The sequence below is a fragment of the Fundulus heteroclitus genome, chromosome 8 (assembly GCF_011125445.2).
Source record: "Fundulus heteroclitus isolate FHET01 chromosome 8, MU-UCD_Fhet_4.1, whole genome shotgun sequence".
NCBI lineage: Eukaryota > Metazoa > Chordata > Actinopteri > Cyprinodontiformes > Fundulidae > Fundulus > Fundulus heteroclitus.
The window spans coordinates 35,691,842-35,714,946 of NC_046368.1; the positions used below are offsets into that span (position 1 = coordinate 35,691,842).

Consider the following 23,105-nt stretch of genomic DNA (forward strand, 5'->3'; position numbering starts at 1 on the left):
GGCCCACTGCAGCTGTGTCAGTGAGTTTCCATGACGACGGAACTCTAAGGGCCAGAGGCAGACACTCCATTGAGATAGAATGGCAACTTTCGACGCCCGCTGCAGCGGCTGTGATTAATGTAGAAATCTGAAATTCGCACAGTCACTTCCTCATGACACTTTAAAATTTTCAAGTGACTTTCAGCCATGTGTCAGTTTTCTGTGCCATTTTGGATTTCACATGCTTTCCTATTGGGCCTTTGCTTCCAACAGGACCTGGCATGATAACCAGACACAACCCAATTAACCAATACAGCACCACCCACCTGTGGGAAATGGGGCTACTGACAATTTTGGTCAAATGTTGAGTTCTGGGCCCAGATGTGGTGAGGCTAAGTTGCTAAAGGAGGCCAATCTGACCCATGAACTTTGGTCACGTTTGGTGACATTAAGTATTGGCACCCCTATTTGAGGCACTTTCCAGTACAGGATTTGGACCAAACTAACAGAGTACAATCCCCCGGTGATACTGAACACAATCATGTTAGCGGCTAACGGTTAGCATGTTCCTAACCGGAAGTAGCTATAAGAAGCTTGTACAAACTACTGCTTGACAGATTTGGTGAATTTTAGGATTTTCTCCCTTTTTAGGCACTTCTCAGTACAGGATTTCAACCAAACTAACAGAGTAACATCACCCGGTGATACTAAAAACAACCATGCTAGCGGCTAACCGTTAGCATGTTGCTAACCAGAAGTAGCTTTAGGAAGGTCCTATGTACTTCTGCTTAGCCAGGGTTCTTCTGCCTTTACAGACAGAGAGAGGGCTGCAGCTGTCAGTGAGTCGCCATGACAACGCTGCTAGCAAGAGGCTCCTAGGAGGTCCATTGACTTAACATGGCACCTTTCAACGGCCGTTGCGGGGGCTGTGAAGACCGTAGGAAGCTGAAATTCGCAGTGTTGCTTCCTGTTGCTATTTCTGATGGTACGGTACGCACCAAGTGGCAGGCGCCTTGCTAAATTTCTTCAGAAATTTTTCTAGTTAGGCGCCTGCACAGGAGGCACCTATTTCTATGCACCTCTAAACGGACTCTTTATTATTATTCTTTATTATTCCACGATTAATGCGGCCCGAACCGTAGCGTGCACCCCCACGATATAGGTACCAAAACGTGCGGCTCGGTCGGGAATAGTGTGCTACTACTTTTATTGGGGTTTCGAGTTACCATGGCAACGCAATAAGCGAAAAACCACCCCCCAAAAAACCCATAGGAATGAATGGAGTCGGGTAGAAAGAAAGCCTCAAAAAAGCCTCCAAATGACCATTTTCTACGCTGTACTGTGTCGTCATGCTTTCACCTACGAACACCGTTTCACTTCCAGTTTGTAGATATATCTGTGACCTACTCAGAAGTGAAAACCGGATGTGGATATCTTTTATCGTCTCCTCACAGTTACTCCTCAAAGCTCATGTCCAAAAATCAGCGAAATCATCGTTTACAATGAAAGTCAATGACGGAATTCTCCAACCGCTAGAGTGGCCCACTCTAGCTTTTTTAAAGATTTCAAAACTCCGAACAACTTGACCTTACTCGCTCAATTTTCACTCTACGTAGACAAATTATACATCAAAACGTAGGTATTTTTGTCAGGATTCGGGAAATGTAACCCTCATTGGTGTGGCATTTATAGATTTTTCGCAAATCACCTCAGACCGACACAAACCCGAAACCTCCCCCATTCATTTCCTATGGAGCGGTTTTGAAAAATGACGTCTGAAAATCCAAAACAGCACATGTTTTCGCATCGTCGCTACTCCTAAACCGTTTTATGTACAGACATGAGACTTTCACACATGAATGTCCCAATCCTTCTGGCACTCACAAAAAAGGAATTTTGTGGATAACTGTTACGGTTTTTCCGCAGGAACAATTTGTTCGGGAGTAGCGAATGTGCAAAATCCTAAAAACGCATTGGAGCTGCATTTTCCCACATCATCCACTTTTTTACATCGTCGCTGTGCCTACACCGATTCTTGTACAAACATAAAAATGTGCACCATAGTCCTCAAAAGCCTGCTGATACAGTGAAAGAATTATTTTGATATCTCTTATACTTTTTGAGCCATGTGTCAGTTTACTGTCCCATTTTGGATTTTACATGCTTTCCTATTGGGCCTTTGCTTCCAACAGGACCTGGCATGATACCCAGACACGACCCAATTGGCCAATAAACACCACCCACATGTGGGAAATGGCACTACACACCATTTTGGTCAAATGTTGAGTTCTGGGCCCAGATGTGGTGAGGCTGAGTTGCTAAAGGAGGCCAATATGACCCATGAAGATTGGTCACGTTTGGTGACATTAAGTATTGGCACCCCTATTTGAGGCACTTTACAGTACAGGATTTGGACCAAACTGACAGAGTACAATCCCCCGGTGATACTGAACACAATCATGTTAGCGGCTAACGGTTAGCATGTTGCTAACCGGAAGTAGCTCTAGGAAGGTCTCACCAACTTCTGCTTCACAGAGTCTGTTCTTCCTTTAGAGAGAAAGCTCCACAAAAAATTTGGGCTACGTGGCATAAAGCATCTCCAAGCTATGAGGTGTCAAACATCCAATGCTTTTCAATGGGAGACCAAACCCATTATGGTCCCAATAATGCATGCCTATATATGGCGCCACAGTGTAGCTCAGATGGAAAGTGCAAGCTTTGCATGCAAGAGGTTGTGGGATCGATTCCAGGTGTGGAAGACTTGGAGTTTTGTATTATAATCCCCACATTGTGTATATCAAAACATGTGTGCTGATCACATGAAGTATTTTCTTGTACCACCCGCCATTTTGAGTTACCATGGCAACGTTATAAACAACGTTTTTTCTCCCTATTTGAGGCACATCCCAGTACAGGACTTTGACCAAACTGACAGAGTACAATCACCCGGTGATACTGAACACAACCATGCTAGCGGCTAACGGTTAGCGTGTTGCTAACCGGAAGTAGCTATAAGAAGCTTGTACATACTCCTGCTTTACAGATTTGGTGAATTTTAGGATTTTCTCCCTTTTTAGGCACTTCTCAGTACAGGATTTCAACCAAACTAACAGAGTAACATCACCCGGTTATACTGAATGCAATAATAATATTATCATGTGCAGGCTAGGTTTATTTGTTGTTGCTGATCAAAAAGCTGGATCAGACTACTGGATCAGATTCCATGGATTCTCTCTGAAAGGACATGGCGAGCCTGTGCCCCAAGCAGAACTGAACCTCCATTGACAAACTTCATTCTTCTTACTGACGTGAACTTGCCAGTGGTAACAACACAAACCACTGAACAAAGAAAAGAAAAAAAAACAACTGAACTCGCAACATAATTTGACTTGACTGACGACTGAAATATATTATATATAGTCACAGAGGGTGTTGGGGCAGCTGGGGCTGAGTTCTTCCTGAAGTCCACAACCATCTCCACTATTTTTACAGCGTTGAGCTCCAAGTTGTTCTCCCTGCACCAGGTCACCAGATGGTCACCCTCCCACCTGTAGGCGGACTCGTCACCATCAGAGATAAATCCCATGATAGTGGTGTCGTGCGCCAACTTCAGAAGCTTGACAACCGTTGTTTTCCACCAGTCGGAAGGTGCTGCCGCCTCCACACCACACAGAGACACAGCTGGTCAGAATGCTCTCTATGGTACTTCTGTAGAAGGTTGTGAGAATGTGCGGGGACAGGTGGGCTCTCCTCATCCTCTGCAGGAAGTACAAGAGCTTCTGTGCCCTCTTCACCAGTGACGTGGTGTTCACAGACCAGGTGAGGTTGACCGTGATGTGCACCCCCAGGAACTTGGTGCTGCTAACCACCTCCACAGCTGAGCTGTTGATGAGTTTGTGTCATCTGCGAACTTCATGATGTGATTGGGGGTGAACCTGGGGGTGCAGTCGTGTGTCATCAGAGTAAACAGCAAGGGGCTCCGGATGCAGCCCTGAGCAGAGCCCGTCCTGAGGGTGATGACATCAGAGGTGGTCTGTCAGACCCGGACCGACAGTGGTCAGGAGGTGAGGAAGTGGTGAAGGAGTGTGCTGAAGCCCAGATGTTCCAGTTTTTCCACCAGATGCTGTGGGATGAGGGTGTTGAATGCTGAAGTCCAGGAACATGCTCAAAGGGGTGGTGCGTGGGCTTGGAACCCGTTAATAACTGCTTGCAGTTCTAGTTCATATTGTGCCTTTAATATTAAACTTAATATGTTCCTATCAAAGGTAGGAAACAAAGATTTCTCTTCCAGGGTCCAGTCAGCCACGCCCCCAACCACCAAATTAACATAATCTCACTCTTAATTTTTGGTAAAAATTGAGAGGTCTGGTGAGGATTAATATTTTGGCCGGTAAAAAAATATGCCTGGCCGGTTGATTTTTACATCTACCGGCCGTTAATTTCGGACACTGCACACACACACACACACACACACACACAATGTCCCAAATTAACCTGCCAGTTGCCAAATGCAAGTAAATTTCCCGTTTGGCGAGTGAATTTCAGAGGGCAATACAAACAATACATTTATATAAATGTATAATTCCAACTATTGCTAAAAATTTAACAAGAGTCCACAGCCCTTAACTCTTAAGTATTTGTTACCAAATGTCTATCAGGGAATACTTGAAAATTGATAAGATAAGATAGTCTTTATTGATCTCACAATGGAGAAATTCACTCGTTATATCGGCTCATACAAGAAGGTGCAGAGTAGGGAAGGTGCATTCAGTTATATACGGTGAATCTTCATATATACAATAGATCAAAAAGAATACCAAAAAATACAAAAAAAAGGAAATTTGGAAAATTGTTGTTAACTTGTGTCAAACTGAATGGTTTAGCACCACAATAAAAATATACAGTCAATTTATCAACATTCCGCAGTTAATACTTCTAGTTTAAACATACATCAAGTAAATTAAAATTATTATTGTTCATTAACATTAAACTAAACAGTAAACATTTTAAACCTCATTTACATCTGAGGCAAATATCTTTAGGCTGTAAAGGTATTACTGTACAAAAGATAATCCCTGTGTATGCAAATTCCTACATTGAGGAAAGTTCTTGAACACACCACATGCGCAGCATTCGATTGATTCAGGAGCAGCAGACACTGCGGCGAACTGCGGTGTGTTCGTCTATAGAACCGTAAATTATCATGCTTTATGTTGTATTATACTCTGTTTGGGGTCGTGTTAACCCCTCGGTTTGATGGAGAACTTTGCAGTAGTTTCTCTGTCGTTTGTAGTTCACAATATATGCTAGTTACCTACGAATGAGCAACTTGATGTTAGCAGCTGTTTAGCACAGGGCTGTGTGTGTGTGTGTGTATATATATATATATATATATATATATATATATATATATATAAATAAACACAGTAGAATATACATATACTCTATTTAAAATACTCAAATGTGCACGTTATTTCATATTTGTCTGATAATTTCAAAAAAGTAAAGTAAATCTGACATGGGCACTAGTAACACCGCTCAGCTGCTCAGTAGTCATTCGTTCAAATACTTTTTCACCCTTCCTAAAGTAAATCTTAGCTACTCAACCCACCCCTGCTCCAGTTTATAGAAATATTTTATTTTCCTTACTTTCTCACTTCTCTGTTGACTTTTTTCCTATGTTATCGTGTCAACACAAGCCACATTAGCTATGATAAATGTATCATAAATCAGTTTAAATGGTGGTCTAAAGAATTGCAATAGGGTGTTTTCAGCTGACGTCACGCTCACGTGACTACTCAGCGCGTCCGCCATATTGGGTGGCAGTCGTTTCGCACCGTTGACCTGCATTGTATGACGCCTTAGGCAGTATTGGAAGTGAACAATGGGGAAAACGTGTTTAATGGTTGGTTGCACGGCCCGTGGAGGTGGAGATCAACGCTCTTTCTATCGCCTACCAGCCGTAATAGTGAATCAGTGTGAAAAAAAAAAACAGCTGTCTGAACAACGCCGTCACCTATGGCTGACACGGATATCCAGGTCCGATTTGGACGGTGTTAAGCTGGAATACGCCAGAGTCTGCGGTGCTCACTTTGTCACAGGTAATTAACTGTTAAGTATTTAAAACATATAAGAAGAATATATTAATAATAGGGCTTGGGCGTTATGACTTATTACTTTCCGCGGCTGTCATGTTGATTGCCTCCGCCGCCTCTACCGCCTTCGCGCACCGCCCGCCGCCAGCCACCGCAGAAGCATGCGACACATTTGCGTCGGATTGTTTACATTTTTACCATCTTATTAAAACTCACCCGTCCACGTATGATGGCGATTTCCTTGATGTACATAACCAGATGTGAACTGGTTGTGAGCCTCTAGACCCTTGTAAGCTCTCATTTCCTCAAGAGTGTGCAGAGGGTTTTCACCGAACACCAGGTAATGCATCTGGATTACGGCTAAACAAGGCACCGTGGAGGGCATACGGGTCCATATGGTCGATCACGGAACATTTCCTCAGATATACGTCCTTATCTGGTCGCTCTAGCGTGCTGGCGTACTTATCCATTCGCGATACGATAATACGTGTAAGACAACTAGAGATAAGGAAGTGTGCCACCCAATATGGCGGACCGGAAGTTGGCCAGTGACGTCAGTGAAAACACCCTATTATTTGTATTCTGTTTCTATTCCAAGGAGGGGGGAGGGGGAGAGTCGCTGCCCAGTGGAGGCACGCCAAAGGCATCTGGATCCCAAAGGAAGAGAACTCCAGTAACATTGAGCAGTTTCGGATAATCTTACAGCTCAGCGTTGAGAACAAGATTTTCTTTAAGATCGTGTCCCAACGTCTAACAGAGTTTCTCTTGAAGAACGCCTACATAGACACCTCTGTCCAGAAGGGTGGAGTTCCGGGAGTACCTGGGTGACTGGAGCATACAAGAGTGGTGAAGCAGTTGATCCGAGAGGCAAGGAAAAGCAAAGGAGACTTGGCAACCGTCTGGCTTGACTTAACCAACGCATATGGATCTATCCCTCACAAGCTGGTGGAAACAGCACTGACAAGACACCACGTTCCTGAGAAGATCTGCAACCTCATCATGGACTATTACAACGACTTCAGCATGAGAGTCTCCTCAGGCCAAGTAATATCTGCCTGGCACCGCCTGGAGAAGGGCATAATTACTGGCTGTGCTATCTCGGTATCACTCTTCTCCTTGGCCATGACCATGATCGTTAAGTCTGCCGAGGTCGAATGCAGAGGGCCCAAATCAAGATCTGGGACCCGGCAGCCGCCTATAAGAGCCTTTATGGATGACTTAACAGTGATGACTACATCTGTCCCAGGGTGCCGTTGGCTCCTTCGGGGGCTCGGACAGCTCATCCCATGGGCAAAGATGCGCTTCAAGCCAGAGAAGTCTAGGTCTTTGGTCCTGAAGAAAGGTAGAGTGGCCAACCACTTCCGCTTTTCACTGGAAGGGACCAAGATTCCAACAGTGACGAAAAGCCTGTCAAGAGCCTGGGTAAGATCTTTGACAGCTCCCTGAAGGATGCAGCGGCATTGCTGCGAACCAAGAGTGACTTGTCATCCTGGCTCACAGCCATTGACAAATCTGGTCAAATCTGGGAGGAATCCTTGTCAAGACCGGGAGGAAATGGCAGGCACAAGAAGCTGTCAGTAGACCGGAGGCAAGGCTGAGGCTTAAAACCTTGGTCGGAGCCGTGGCAGTGGGGAAGACAGGCCTGGGTAGCTCTCCAAAGTTGCGCTACGACCATGCCAGCGGAAAGGAGAAGCGCTAACTGGTCCAAGATGAGATCCGTGCAGAGGTGGGGGAAGAACGTCACATCAAGATGGTTGGCATGTCCAGGCAAGAGGCATGGACTAGGTGGGAGCACGTGGACCCTCGTAAAAGCACGTGGGCAGAGCTCTGGAAAGCCGAACCTCTTCGCACGAAGTTCCTTATACAATCTGTTTACGATGTCCTCCCAATCCGGCCAATCTTCACACCTGGGGCCTGGCGGATAGTCCCAAGTGTAAACTGTGCCAAAGAAGGGGGACCATGGAGCACATTCTGAGCTGCTGCCCGAAGGCTTTAGGAGAGGCGCGGTATCGCTGGCGCCACGACCAAGTTCTAAAATACTTGGCGGATTCACTCAGCACAGTGATACAGAACAGCAAGACCCAGGTTGCTCCGAAGCAGTCAATCACCTTTGTTAGAGCGGGGCAGAAGGCAAACCACCAGCCCAATTCCTCAGGAGGGCTCCTCGCTACCGCCTGTGACTGGCAGCTCCAAGTTGACCTAGGACGGGAACTCAAGTTCCCAGTTAACATAGCTACCACTTTACTCCGCCCAGATATGGTGTTAACATCGGAGAGCACCAGGCAAGTGGTCTTACTGGAATTGACTGTACCATGGGAGGACCGTATTGAGGAGGCTAACGAGCACAAGAGGGCTAAATACTTGGAGCTCACGACAGAGTGCCAGAGCAATGGCTGGAAAGCCCGCTGTGAACCTGTTGAAGTCGGGTGCAGAGGTTTTGCATGTCACTCATTACTGAGAGTGTTCAGACTCCTTGGCATTAGAGGACTGCAGTTGAGGAAAGCCACCAAGAACATTCTTGAGGCCACAGAAAAGGCCTCGCGGTGGCTGAGGATCCATAGGGAGGATCCGTGGTGTGCTACTTGGACACAAGCCGGGGAGTGATCGCCCCCGGTTGGGTCGCCTTGGTGAGGGTGTCTGACTATTAAAGACCCGAAACACCCAGTGACCCCGGGTAAATCACTGATGATGTGTCCAAGTATCACCTTCCGGTGATACTTGGACACGTCATTCCATTTCACTAAATTCACTAACTACATTTTTAAAAGGATATTCTATAATGAAAAAAATTAAAGGATATTATATAATGAGTATAAAGCAGGAAATTGCTCCATTGCCTTAAAATCGCGCGTGTGTGTGTGTGTGTGTGTGTGTGTGTGTGTGTGTGTGTGTGTGTGTGTGTGTGTGTGTACCTGTCTTCAGTTCTTGCGTTTTTTCAGGTAGTGAATCAAATCGACGGGTACCAATACTCATTAGCTTCTCCACTCTCTCTGCTGTCATCTCTAATGGACTGGGAAGCTTCTCACACACCATTGCTGGAGTCTTTGTTAAAGAAAACTGAAATCCTAATGCTGACAGAACATTGGGAATGATCCAGTGAGACAGAGTAGCTAAAATAAATGCATACATAAACAATCAACAGTACAGGTAGTAGGAGATATTTAGATAACAGGAGGATACAGAGGACAGCCCTGGACACTGGTAACCACTGGCTGCAGATGGCATGTAAGAGGACTTTTGGGTCAGAGTGACGCAGGTCCCTTGTCATCACTGTTATCCCAAGTGATGTTAACACCTTTTTCACTTTCTCCTCGTCTCTGCCCAAATAAACAACAGACTTCTTAACATGAAAAAACAGTAACAATGGTGGTAAAAAGGTTCAGCTTTCCTGTTTTATTACTTTTCTTTTTCTGCTATAAATATTTCAGTAAAACTGGCTTATTTAAATATGAGTTGTGTCATTTGACCAGCTGAAGCAGCAGAAATAATGAGAACAATTTTATTCATCAACTCATACACTTTCTTTTTAGTATAAAGGTTAGATTGTGTGTTAGGCAACACACAGAGCATCTGTAACCACCTTGTCTTTCTTGGATACCATTTGGCCCTTTCTCTCCAGTTTCAGCGGCTTCTCCATGTCATTGGTACGCACCATGTATTCTCAGAGGTCACAATTTGACACTGCACTCAATGACAACTCATGCCTGTCCACAGCCACCAACCGCTTGTTTAGTCAAACAGCAGTCCAATTCAAAATGATGAACTGGAATGCCCTCTGAAGCTGGAACGCGAGTATTTAACCCACCTTCTGGCGACAACTGCATCATACAAAGTCCAAATGTTATCCAACACAAGCTGCACAAACAGGGGCTTCTTTCCTTTGGCCTGCAGAAAAACAGGAAAAGTAGAGGACATGTCTGACTGGAACAGAGATCTCAGAATTTGACTGAGGAACAACCAATCTTGCACCAGGATTATTTTCGTTTTTCTATGACTAATGGAACTTTCCTTCACTGCCCAAATATTTGTCAACAAAATAACCTTGTTCACAACAATTACTGTCTTTCCAGTGTAACATCCAGTCGCACTACAGATCTAATGCTCATCTTCCCGGTTCTCTGTTCAGAGTATGATCTGATTTATTCTAAAACCATTTCGACAATAAAAAAAAAAACAATGTAAGAAGAATGTTAAAAAATCTGAAAAGGCTTACAATTGCCAATTCTTGAAAAGTACATTACCTGAGCTCCTTTCATGATCCTCTTTGTTTTTGCATTGAGGTAGAAATCTCCCCACAAGGTTTTAAGGAGCACCTCGCTCCTGATTCCCATCCTCTGACTGTATATACACGCAAAATGCTGAATGCTGCAAAACAACAACACACACACACACACACACACACACTGCATCATTCACATATTCAGGTGACAGACAAAGGTAAAGCCTGAAAAGCCTTTTTGTGTGACTTCATTGAGGTGAAGTCACAAAATATAGAATTTATACCTTTAAGGAATAATGAGAGCATTATTTTATGAAACATTCCAGCACTACATTTTTTCTTACATTTCCTATACCAAGTTGAATAATACAAGCCTTTTATTACAATATAATCCAATTGCTGGCTACACTGAAACAGCATCCTGTTGTTTGTCACCAAGATACTGAGATTTTAGAACGTGTCAATATAACAAATCAGCTGCCTTTTAACGCAGACATTAATAAAGAACTGAAATATTAACAATGAGTGTTTACAGACAATGAGTGTCAATCACAAACAAATATATTTTAATGAACATATTGTGAAACACCAACACAAAATGGTATACAATTGTGAAGTGGAAAGAAAACTTAATGATTTTAAAACAATTTTACAGGTAAAAGCCTGAAAATGTGGTGTGCAAAAGTATTCAGCCCCCTTTTCTCTGAGTGCAACCAATTGCCTTCAGAAGTTGCATGATGATTGCTAATGACTAAATAGAGCCCACCTGTGTGTAATCTAATCTCAGTACAAACACAGCTGTGCTGTGATGGACTCAGAGGTTGGTTTAAACTTTCTCCACGTCGTGGAGAAGTTTAAAGTATGCTTATAAAAAAAAAAAAAAGATTTCCCAAGCTTTGAACATCTGACGATACACTGTTCAATCAATTATCTGGAAATAGAAAGAGTATGGCACAACTGTAAACCTACCAAGACTATGCCGTCCACCTAAACTTAGATGTCGAACAAGGAGAGCACTGATCAGAGATGTAGTCAAGAGGCCCATGTTGACTCTGGACGAACTGCAGAAATGTGGTCTTTATGGATGAGTGGCAAGAAGATAGCCATTGTTAAAAATAAACTCTAAGAAGTCCCATTTGCAGTTTGCAGGAAGTCATGCTGGGTACACAGCAAACACGTGGAAGGTCAGACAAGACCAAAACTTTACTTTTTGGCCAAAATGCTAAGTGTGGCGGAGAACTAACACTGTGAAAAACTCTGACTATACCATCCCCACTGTCAAATATGGTGGTGGCAGCATCATGCTCCGGGGGTGCTTCTCTTCAGCAGGGATAGGAAAAATGGTCAGAGTTGATGGGAAGATGGATGGAGTCAAATACATTCCATTAAAATAATTTTTTGTTTGTGGTTGTGCTGTATACCAGTGTAGTTATAATCAAAGCTAATAATAAGCTACTTGGAAAAAAAGACTGAAGTCGGGTCCTGTGAGCAGTGACAGGAAAAAATTAAGTAAGAGTTGTGGTTTTGGTGCAAGGCAGTTAGGATTAAAAGTAGAGATACAAATAATTTATGTTTATTTGTAAATTTATGTTTTAAAATCTTATTACGGTTTTAATTGTATAAGTTGTTACTGAAATTAGAAGGCTTGCATTTTAACTGTCAATTTTAATCGCACCTTATGTTCTCAATGTTTGTTTTCTTGTTCCATTTGTTTTGTTTACTATGACATGTCTTGCTGCCAAGTCACCTTTGCAAAAATGTGCTCAATCTCAATGATTATGTTTCCTGATTAAATAAAGGCTTAAACGAAGTGCTACACATGATTTTGAAAAATATGTATTAGTCAGAAATTGTGATACAACGAAAGATATATATATTTGCACGTATTTTGAAGATCTATACCAAGGGCGCCATGAATTTTGAGGGACATTGTATTCATTGAATAATTGGAATTTCACTTAGAACACTACTGAATAAGCAGCTGACCTGAAACCCCATCCATCAATGGCGCTTGCAAACACCACATTTCCTTGGTCAGGAGAAAAGTAGAGGTGAGAGTCATCTGCCTCCTCCAGTCCAGTGCTCCAGTCATAAACCTGATCTCCACTCAAGTCTTTTCCCTTGTCCACCTCCTCCTTTACTTTCTCTGCTCGCTCTTCCAGCACTTTGGATGTAAACAGAGCTCCTGTTACAGCATTTACCTACAAAGAACAGTATGGTTTTACAAAAAGGGATGAAACATTTTTCTTGTCCACAGAATTCACAAAACCTTTTTAAGGGTGTTCCATACAAAATGCACCAATTAAAGCTTCCTTATGGTGCTAACAAGGGTGGAAGCCACATCAGATAGGATTTAGACCCCTGACCTGTTCCAGGATCTTCTGCAGGTGGGTGTAGGCTTCCAGCGAGGTGAGCTTCAGCTCAACAATGAGTCTGTCAATTTTATTAATTACCAGAACAGGCCTGATGTTCTCTAGCCATGCCTGTCGGAGTACAACCTGAGTCTACAAACAAAACAGAGATGTGAAATTACTGAAATATCCCCTGTCATTCAATAATGTTTACTGCTTACAAAGTGTGAACTGGGTGTCTCAAAGTGGGAAAATAGTTTACCTGTGGACATACACCCTCCACAGCATCGACAATTACAATGGCTCCATCACACAACCTGACAGCTGTGGAAACCTCCGAGGAGAAGTCAACATGACCAGGAGAGTCAATCAGATTTAGAAGGTACTCCTGATCACCTAGGCAGACAGCACAGGTCATACAAAAAACAAATTAAACACTTTAAATATTGTGATATCTATAAATAAAAATGTGTCTTCCCACAGAGGATAAATTATTTTATCATTGAATTTATTTACTTTATTATTGAATCCTTTTATTTATGTATTTTGATATGTATTTATTTACTTATATCCATATTTATATTTATTTTATAATGGAATTTTATTTTGTGCCATTTCTATTTAGGAAAGCTACTTTATTTTCATGGACTTTTATTTTTTAAGTCAGTTTTTATTTCACGCTTTTTAATATTTATGTTCTTATGTGAGGCACCAAAGGAACACTAGGAACCAGTCAGCAGAGCACAAACAGAAATACCAGAGAACATTTTTTTTTATTTTTGTTTATTTGCAAAATGTGCTAGTTGAAATTCTAAAGAAACCACTGAATGCTTAAATGACAGTTTTGGAGGCTTAAAATGGAAAACTGTGTTTAAACCTGTCCAGTTTTCACCTTAAGGCCCAGCTGGCTAGTATCTGCATGTTTCGGAGCCACTGGTAATTCGTATACCACCTTTGTTTGGCTCTGCACAGGCTTTTGTTAGTGTTGGCCAATAAGCTTCGTACTTAAAAAAAAAAAACACATGGCAAATTATGCATCTATTTAAGGCTTCAGCTTGATTGACCTGACCGTCAATCAAGCTGAACGCATCGCCCAAGAACTGTACTGTGGGAGTACATATTCACCATGAGGAGAGATGAAGCCGAAGAAATGTCATCTACATAACTTTCGAGAACATTCAGCTGACGTTAACCGAAGATGATGAAGAAAGCTTTAAATTTGCGACAGAGGAGGTAAAATGCAAGGTATAAGAAGCTTTCACTAGCAAAACATTTGAAGAGATACTAAATAATGCTTTAGTGCGGGAAAAAGCCATGTAGATTCGACCGATGTAGTAAAATGCTAACCAACCAATGGGCAGAAGTTGAGCACTTAAGACACAGCCCCTCCTCATTTGCATAATGAGGGAGAAATGCATACAGAAATTTAAAAAGGACAGGCAGAAATGTAAAAAGGACAGGCAGAAATAAATAGCATCAAATAAATAGGGTAAAAAAATACAAAGGAAGAATAAAACAGACAATAAATAAGGTAATTATTACAAAAGCAAATAAATAAAGAAGCTAACTAAAAGATATATATACATTTATGTCTCACTGTATAATTTAAATTCTACTTACATGTATTTATTTCTGTATTTAAAAAAAAGGAGAGAGAGAGAGAGAGAGAGAGAGAGAGAGAGAGAGAGAGAGAGAGAGAGAGAGAGAGAGAGAGAGAGAGAGAGAGAGAGAGAGAGAGAGAGAGAGAGAGAGAGAGAGAGAGAGACATGGTTTTTAAGTGTTTGGCCCACATGCAGATACAGACGGAGGCAGAAACAATTTTAAGATGTTTATTAATGGCTCAAAAAACGGGAAAGCACGCAGTGTGAGAGACAGGGGAGGTCTGAATGTCAGAGCTGGATCGACTGCGGGAAGAAAGGGGAATAATGTTACTGAGGATCGAACCAAGGGAAAATACCAGAAGCTGCGCCGCTTACCGTTTAGTCGGGGAGACCTATCCGGGGAGAGTAAGTGACGAGGGAACTCTGTGACCGTAACTCGTAGATGGAAACAGGTGGCTGAGTAACTGGAGGGCTGACAGATGTAATGCTGACGGAGGGTCCGGAGAGCACCACAGAAAACGGCTGATGTGAGGAGCAGATGGAAGAACCGGAGTGTTGTGAGTGAACCAGGTGAATCCAGGAAAGAAGGTTCTCACGCCCGGCTTGGTACCACCAAGGGGGTATGCTAGAGCAAATTCTGAGTGGCAGGGATTCTGAAGAGCTGGTTCATTGAGCACAACGCCAAGACAGGTGAGTAAATCCAAACACAACAAAACTGGAGAACAACAGGAGACAAAGTTAGTCCAAAAACCGGGTTTCCAAGAACTCACAAGTATAAGGCACAGGAGACAGGTCAGAGGCCTAGGCATACCACGACTGGGTAAACACTCTCGCGTCTTCCATCTGTCTGAGCACTCCTAAAAAAAGCCAGCGGTGAAAGCTCCTGACGACCAGCAGGTGTGGGCCACGCCCACCTGTCAACTACAACCACCTGTGAAGCAGAGCTGTAAAAAGCTCCCTGTCGATAACAGGTTTAAACCTGTATCTGGAGTTCATCGGCAGGTTGAAGTTGCCCTCAGATATCAACCTCCTCTTCTAAGGGTGAATGTCCTGTAGCTGACGAAACATGAGAATTAAGGGCATAACCAACCCAGGGCAAAAACTTGTTCCATTCAGTGGGTAACGAGTAGGTGAGGCAGAGAAGGGTGGTTTCTAATTGTTGGTTCATCCTTTCAGTTTGGCCGTTGGTCTGAGGGTGATATCTGGAGGCCAGGGTGTAGTGAGCACCGAGAGCCGAACAAAAGTGCCGCCAAATCTGGGAGACGAACTGGGGACTAAAGGTCAGAAAGGATCTCCACTGGGATGTCATGGAGTTTAAACACGTGCTTAATGAGTAGTTGGGCAGTTTGCAGGGCGTTAGGCAATTTGCGTATCGGGATGAGATGACCTGACTTGGAAAACCGGTCAACGACGGTCAATATAGTGGTCATACCTTGGGATGATGGGAGTCCAGTGACAAAATCCAAAGCAATGTGGGACCAGGGGCGTTTAGGAATAGGGAATGGACTAAGCAAACCGGAGGGAGGCTGATTAGATGGCTTGTTATGAGCACAGATGGGACAGGTACAAACATATTCCTGTACATCCTTAGTCCAAGATGGCCACTAGAAATGACGGGATACCTGGGACTGCGTACGATATATTGCAGGGTGAGCTGAGAACTTCAAACCGTGGCTCCAATGCAACACATTGGGACGGACTGATTTGGGGGACGTATTTTAACCCAGCGGGCCTGGTACCTGGATCAGGATCTAACAGTAGGGCTTGGTTTATACGATCCTCCAGATCCCAACGTAGAGCCCCAAAGGTGCATGTAGGTGGGAGGATGTGCACTGGATCCCTCTCCTGTTCCAGAGGTACAAACTGTCGAGAGAGGGCATCAGGCATGATGTTTCTGGAGCCGGGGCGATAGGTTATGGAGAGGTTGAATCTGGAGAAGAACAGGGACCAGCGGGCTTGACGGGGATTAAGACGTCGGGCAGACCGTAGGTAAGCGAGGTTTTTGTGGTCTGTCCAGATTACTATAGGCTGCTCGGAACTCTCCAAACAGTGTCGCCACTCCTCTAATGCTAGTTTAATGGCCAACAGTTCACGGTCCCCTATGTCATAATTTCGCTCGGCTGCAGACAGCCGGCGAGAGAAAAAGGCACCAGGGTGCAGTTTCTTGTCAGAATCTGACAGTTGAGATAATACAGCTCCTACACCTGTATCTGATGTGTCAATCTCCAGGGTGAATTGTTTGGCTGGGTCGGGATGAATGAGTATGGAGGCCTGTGAAAACCTAGTCTTTGTTCAGAAAATGAGGTCTCAGCCTCAGAACTCCAGACAAGAGGGATCTTCGTAGAGGTTAAGGCATGCAGAGGGGCCGCGATCTGACTGTAATTCTTAATAAAACATCTGTAAAAGTTGGCAAAACCTAAGAACCTCTAAAGTTGTTTTCTGGAGTCTGGGGTTGGCTACTCTACTACTGCCTTAATCTTCTCTGGATCTTATCTGACCTGTCCTCCCTCTAAGATGAGACCAAGGAAGGAAACTGAACTCTGGTGGAATTCACACTTTTCAGCTTTGACAAACAAACGGTTTTCCAAGAGACGTTGTAAGACTTGGCGGACATGTTGTTGGTGCTGCACTGGATCACTAGAGTAAATCAGAATGTCATCTAGATAGACAAACACAAAGACGTAAAGAAAGTCCCGTAGGACGTCATTAACCAATGCCTGAAAGACGGACGGGGCATTACACAAGCCAAAAGGCATGACCAAGTATTCGAAGTGACCAAGCGGGGTTTTAAAAGCCGTCTTCCATTTGTCCCCCTGACGAACCCGGACGATATGGTAAGCGTTACACAAGTCAAGCTTGGTAAAAATGACGGCTTTCTGGACTGGTTAGGTAAAGGAACCCCTGGTAGCAAATCTATAGCGCAATTGTAAGGGCGATGCGGAGGAAGTGAGCACGCCTGACTTTTGCTAAAAACTAAGCGCAGGTCGTGGTACTGCTCAGGAACATGGGTTAAGTCGATGGAGTCCTCTAATTCAGAGGGAGAATTGGAGGGATGGGAAACTGGCTGAGCTGACAGCAGGCAGCGTAAATGGCAGGCAGGGGACCAGGATTCTAACAGAAACTCGGCCCAGTTCAAATGAGAATTATGAATAGTTAACCATGCCACACCTAGAACAACCGGAGAGTGTTTTACCAGGAGAACAAAAAAAGAGAGCTGCTCTCTGTGATTACCAGAGACTATAATCTCCAGAGGCTTGGTCTGATGTGTAATCAAAGTTAATTTCTCTCCATCCAAGGCGGAGACTTGGAGGGGCGCAGACAAAGGGACTGTCTCGATACAGAGCTGGGTGACCAAACCTTGGTCAGTCAGGTTGTCACACAGATATTTTTTCTAAATATCTGATGCTCTCAGACAATGATCGCAAGTTATAAAAAAGTGATTCAGATAGTTGCTGAAAGCAAGTTAGAGTAATGGCCTTTGTACACTGTGCGATTTTAGCAATATTATAAGATTACTCCATGACCCACATCGTGATATGGATTCAATGATCTTTGGTACGACGTCAAGTTTGATGTGCGCATATTGTGTGATCAACACTTCATACTAAATCGCTTATGGCATACGACAATAAGTAACTTCATCAGTGTGCATCACACCAGCGTATGCCATTCATCTGCAGCACCAGCTAGATTTAATAAAATTCAATTGAATTCAATTTTATTTATATAGCGGCAATTCATGAAACATGTCATCTGAAGCCACTTTACAAAGTCAAATTCAATCATATTATACAGATTGGTCAAACATTTCCTATATAAAGGGAACCAGTTGATTGCATCAAAGTCCCGACAAGCAGCATTCACTCCTGGAGAAGCGTAGAGCTACAGGGAGAGTCGTCTGCATTGTCCATGGCTTTACAGCAATCCCTTATACTGATCAAGCATGAAGCGAAAGCGGAAAGAAAAACTCCCCATTAACGGGAAGGAAAAAGCTCCAGCAGAACCGGGCTCAGTATGAACGTTCATCTGCCTTGACCGACTGGGGGTTACAGAAGACGGAGCAGAGACACAACAAGACAGACAAAAAGCACAGAAGCACACACTGATCCAGTAATCTGCTCTACATTGGATGGTAGTAGCGGGTGAGCCGTCTTCTCTGGATGATGTCACAGCTAACAGAACGCCAGAACAGGTGTACCTACTATGAAGAAAAAAGAGAGCAAAAAATGAAAAGCTGAAATGACAACAGTTATTTCAATGTAATGCAATGCAAAACTGGAGAACAGAAGACTGCGGAACAGTAGAAATCATGATGACCTCCAGTAGCCTAAGCCTATAGCAGCATAACTATAGAGGTATCTCAGGGTAACATGAGCCACTCTAACTATAAGCTTTGTCAAAAAGGAAAGTTTTAAGATTGGTCTCAAAAGTAGACAGGGTGTCTGCCTCACGGACCAAAACTGGGAGTTGGTTCCACAGGAGTGGAGCCTGATAGCTAAAGGATTTGCCTCCCATTCTACTTTTAGAGACTCTATGAACCACCAGCAGACCTGCAGTCTGAGAGCGAAGTGCTCTGTTAGGAACATACGGGGTAATCAGAGCTCTGATATATGATGGAGCTTGATTATTAATGGCTTTATATGTTAGAAGAAGAATTTTAAATTCTATTCTTGATTTAACAGGAAGCCAATGAAGGGAAGCTAAAACTGGAGAAATATGATCCCTCTTGTTGATTTTCATCAGAACTCTTGTTCTGCGACGGCCAAAAATCGCAATGTGTACCGGGCAAACAGGAGAGGACAGAAATGTTTGTTTTAGTGAGAAGGTGTGGTTGACCCCTCTGCTAGGTGTGATGGTGTCTTCTAAGAGTTGTGGTTGGTTGATACAAGAAACTACAGAGCCCTAGAATTGACATGGGAAAAAAAAAAGAAACACTAATTTGTGGCCACAAAATATATATAATGTGTGCACAAAATATATATAACGTATGCACAAAATACTGAAACATAATCTTCCTACACAGAACAGAACACCTTCTCAGAGGAACAAAACGTGATGGACAGAGATAGTCTGATCAAGTTTTATTTTAGTCTAGGGATGAGCTACAAAGACATTCTGAGAAGTTTGATGTTTCAAGGAATCCTCATTAGTGAGAGGCATTTGTATAGAATTTTAAGAGCCCGGTCGCTTCACCAGCAGACGTACAACTTGGCTGCTGGGATAGACTTAATTTTTAACTGCAAGGCTCTGGAAAGGAAAATAGTTATTGGTGGATATATGCTAAGTGCTTACAACATGGTATTCATCTCAGAAAAGAGGTGCCCACTGAAAATATCTCATAGCTCGGGCTTACTTGAAAGCTCTTCCTGCTGACACAGCAGCCCCAAACCTAAAAAAAAAATATTTTACTGTGATTAAAAATCTTTTGCGCTATTAACACATTCTCATTGACTGAGGCAAAAAAATCTGATAAAGCTGCAACTGTTAACTGCGTGAGGCAAACTTTGGAGCAAGTTTAGACAGCCTCGTCTCCCCTCTCTTGTTTCTGCCTCTTTCTCAAACACCCAGAAACACTTTTACCGTTGAAAGCAGACAGAAGCAGTGCAGAGAGGAGCTGTGCCTTACCTGAGGGTTCCACTGAATGTGGCAGCAGCATTTGTGTGGCTGTGCCTTTGCAGCTGACCGCAACAGCTGTTAGTAACTAGTCAGTCAGCGCAGTTCCACCCAGTGTGCTGTAGTGCATTTCTAAAGCATCCCAGATGTGCTGCCGTTCGGCAATTCTCTAAAAACACAGCTGTTCTATGTCTTCTAAGAGAAGTTAGAGGCGGAAAACACATCACTTTTTACAATACCATGCATCCCTTCAATAAAGACAACAGAAAAGACAAAGCACGGGCTGAAATTGCCGAGAAATGTGATCTTGAAGGTGGGTATAACAAGTTAAACACATAATTTTGGTCTTATTAAATGCTGCATATTTATTTTTACTGGTTTATTGTTCTTTTAAAAGCCTACAAGTACACTACTATCACGCGATGACGCAATCCTTGCATGGTCTGAGTTCAACTGTGCAGAAGCGTTCCGTTCAGGAACACTCCCATACATATAGGGTGTCTGGCAGGACGCCCGGCACAGCCGCACCACTTCCACATTCAGTGGAACCCTTGGGTTAATTTATTATTAGTTTAAGCTGATGTGTGATCCAGATATTTATCCTAGTGGATTACTTTATCCTTGAAAGAATTCCAAGACAATCTTGTATATACAATTATACAGATCCCTTTTTGAATCTTAGTTGACTAAACTGGACTAAAACCATCTAATTTAGTAATGACTAAAATGTGACTAAAACTAACAATAATTTTTGTCCTGAAGACTAAAACTAAGATGGCTGTCAAAAACAACACAAAATTGCTGCAAAATTCTGCAAAATTTCTGGTGTGTCTGCAGGAGAGAAATATATCGTAACTGTTGGATAGCAAGGGTATTGAATTAAAAAAATGGTTGATCACCGCTGATTACCGATTTATTAAGGGGAACATATATTTTCATACAGGGCCAAGTTGGTTTGTGTAACTTTTTTCGTTTAATAAATGAAATATTTTTATTTGGCATTTACACAGGTTCTCATAAAAATTCTTTCATTATGTGATATATTTAATTTTTACAAAAAGCAAAAAAAGAAAATTCTATAATGACTTTATGAATCTGTCAACATACTAACCAACATGAAGTATTGCACACTAAACTAATTCACAATGGTCATCTGTATTTAGGCTTTTGGTTAAGAAGTAAACTACAGACAACATAGAGAAACAACCTAATGTTCCTTAACAAATAAGACAAATGTAATTAATAATAAAAAACAATCTAGCATAAAATTACCTGCATCTGTGCAAATAAGTGTTACAGTACCTGTGCTGTAGTGCAGAGAGATGGCGCTGGACTTCATGGTGATTCCTCTAATTTGTTCATCTTCTCTGCTGTCCAGATATCTCAGCTAGGAGATCCATCACCAAAATCATATAAGTTAATGGCATTAAAAGCAACAACTACTGAACTGGTGTGATCAACCGAATTCTTACAGAAGTCACCATCTCCTTTTCCACCTTACCTTCCCAGCCAGTCGACTTGATATGATGCCATCACTTGCCACAAGGCAGTCAGCTAGAGTAGTTTTGCCTAAAAAGGTGTACAGGACAAATTACGAATTTTAGTTTGTCAAAACTAGTTAAGGGGAGTCATGTGATGCACCTAGGAATGTAAATGCACCACTGTTGGTCTCCTCACAGCACACTAATTGAACTAATAATTCTCAGTTTGCCTGTTGCCAAAAGTATGGTGAAAATATCTCTTAACCTTTGGACATGTCGCTGAACAACTTTTTCACTATGCCCAAAAGGAGAGAGACAGGGAAAAAGATCAAGTCTGTGGCTAGCGTAACGCTAGCTAACCCAGACGACAATACAGAGCCAGTGTTAGCTAACGAAGAAGAGTCAGAGTCAGAGCCCTCCAACCTCACTAACAACAGCGCAGTGGTTCGACAGGTGACGCATAATATCAAGGAGATGCTGGACACTACACTCGCTAATATATAGAAGCCAGTCACGGATATGTCAGAAAAACTAGACAAAATAGTTGACAAACTGGGAACGGTGGAACAACGAGTCTCCGACTTGGAAGATAATGCAGCGACAAATACACCATGGCTTGAATCGGTAGAAGCAGCCCTGACAAAAGCAATAGAAAAACTCAAGAATTATGAGAACCAGAGTTGACGACAAAACGTCAGAATTATCGGACTAATAGAAGGAACTGAAGGTAAAAATCCACCCAGGTTTTTTGAGAAATGGATTCCAGAGGTCTTGAACATTGACATGCTAGGGAGCAGCTGAAAATAGTGCGGGCTCATTGTGTGAGACCTCCAATGAGACCCACCGACAGACGGGGCCCCCGCGCGGTCCTGATCAGGCTTCATGACGACACGGACAGACAGAGGATCTTACACGCGGCTAGAAACAAGGGCAGAGTCTCCATGGATAGTCGGGTAGTGTCTTTTTACCAGCACTTTTCCACAGAGACTGTAAAGTGGAGGCAAGAGTCTGCAGACGGCGGCAGAAGGCTCCGGGAAGTGGGGATCAAATATGAGTTTCTGTACCCAGCTGTAATTAAGATTCTCCTACCAAATGGAAAACCAATCTCCCTTTCCACTATGAACGAAATCAACGATTACGTGAAGACACTCCCGACCTAATATCTCAATCAATCCACCTGTGATCAGGGTAAATATATCATCTTCTTATATTCTTCCTATAGAAATGAACAGTGAATGACTCGCAAAACGGACAGCGAGCACTATATAACATTAAGATATACTCTGTTTATCTTAATATAGATACATACACATGGACACTTCTCGGTTTACTTGAATTGATGTGTATCTATTATTTACATAGTGGTTGACATTATGGTGTTAGAGAAATGTGAATGTAATAATTTTATTTTCATTAAGTTACAGACATTTAGTCTGTTTAAAGAGCTGGCTTGCAGGAATGTTCTATTGTTTTAACTCCACACAGGAAGAACAAATGCTTCTCCCAGATGAGGAATGTCTTGCTCTATCCAGCTGTGTATGCTAATCCTACACCTCTTTGTGTGCCAAACCCGATGTTGTAAACCCCCTGTCCCTTCTTTGAAGTTAATAATAAAGGCAGAGAGAAAGAGGTGGCTTGGGGCAGATGATCCCAGACTGTCAGGGAATGAAGTTCTCCGTTTGGGTTTTTCCTCTGCCCTCTTCTATAGAAAAGTCTAAACTTGTGTTTGTGTGGTTTTCTTTGTAGGATAATAAGGGGTTATTTAT

General features: G+C 42.9%; 1 protein-coding gene across 1 annotated transcript in view; it reads right to left on the reverse strand.

Annotated features, from left to right (window-relative positions):
* Nucleotides 1–23,105, reverse strand: part of efl1 (elongation factor like GTPase 1) — a 111,837-nt gene that overhangs the window by 81,873 nt on the left and 6,859 nt on the right. The window contains exons 2-10 of the mRNA XM_036140730.1: nucleotides 21,360–21,427; nucleotides 21,161–21,245; nucleotides 12,907–13,040; nucleotides 12,660–12,797; nucleotides 12,280–12,494; nucleotides 10,316–10,439; nucleotides 9,880–9,959; nucleotides 9,255–9,391; nucleotides 8,987–9,109 (exon numbers count right to left, since the gene is read on the reverse strand). Coding sequence (XP_035996623.1) covers nucleotides 8,987–9,109; nucleotides 9,255–9,391; nucleotides 9,880–9,959; nucleotides 10,316–10,439; nucleotides 12,280–12,494; nucleotides 12,660–12,797; nucleotides 12,907–13,040; nucleotides 21,161–21,245; nucleotides 21,360–21,427 — 1,104 coding nt within the window. The remainder of the gene's footprint in view (nucleotides 1–8,986; nucleotides 9,110–9,254; nucleotides 9,392–9,879; nucleotides 9,960–10,315; nucleotides 10,440–12,279; nucleotides 12,495–12,659; nucleotides 12,798–12,906; nucleotides 13,041–21,160; nucleotides 21,246–21,359; nucleotides 21,428–23,105) is intronic.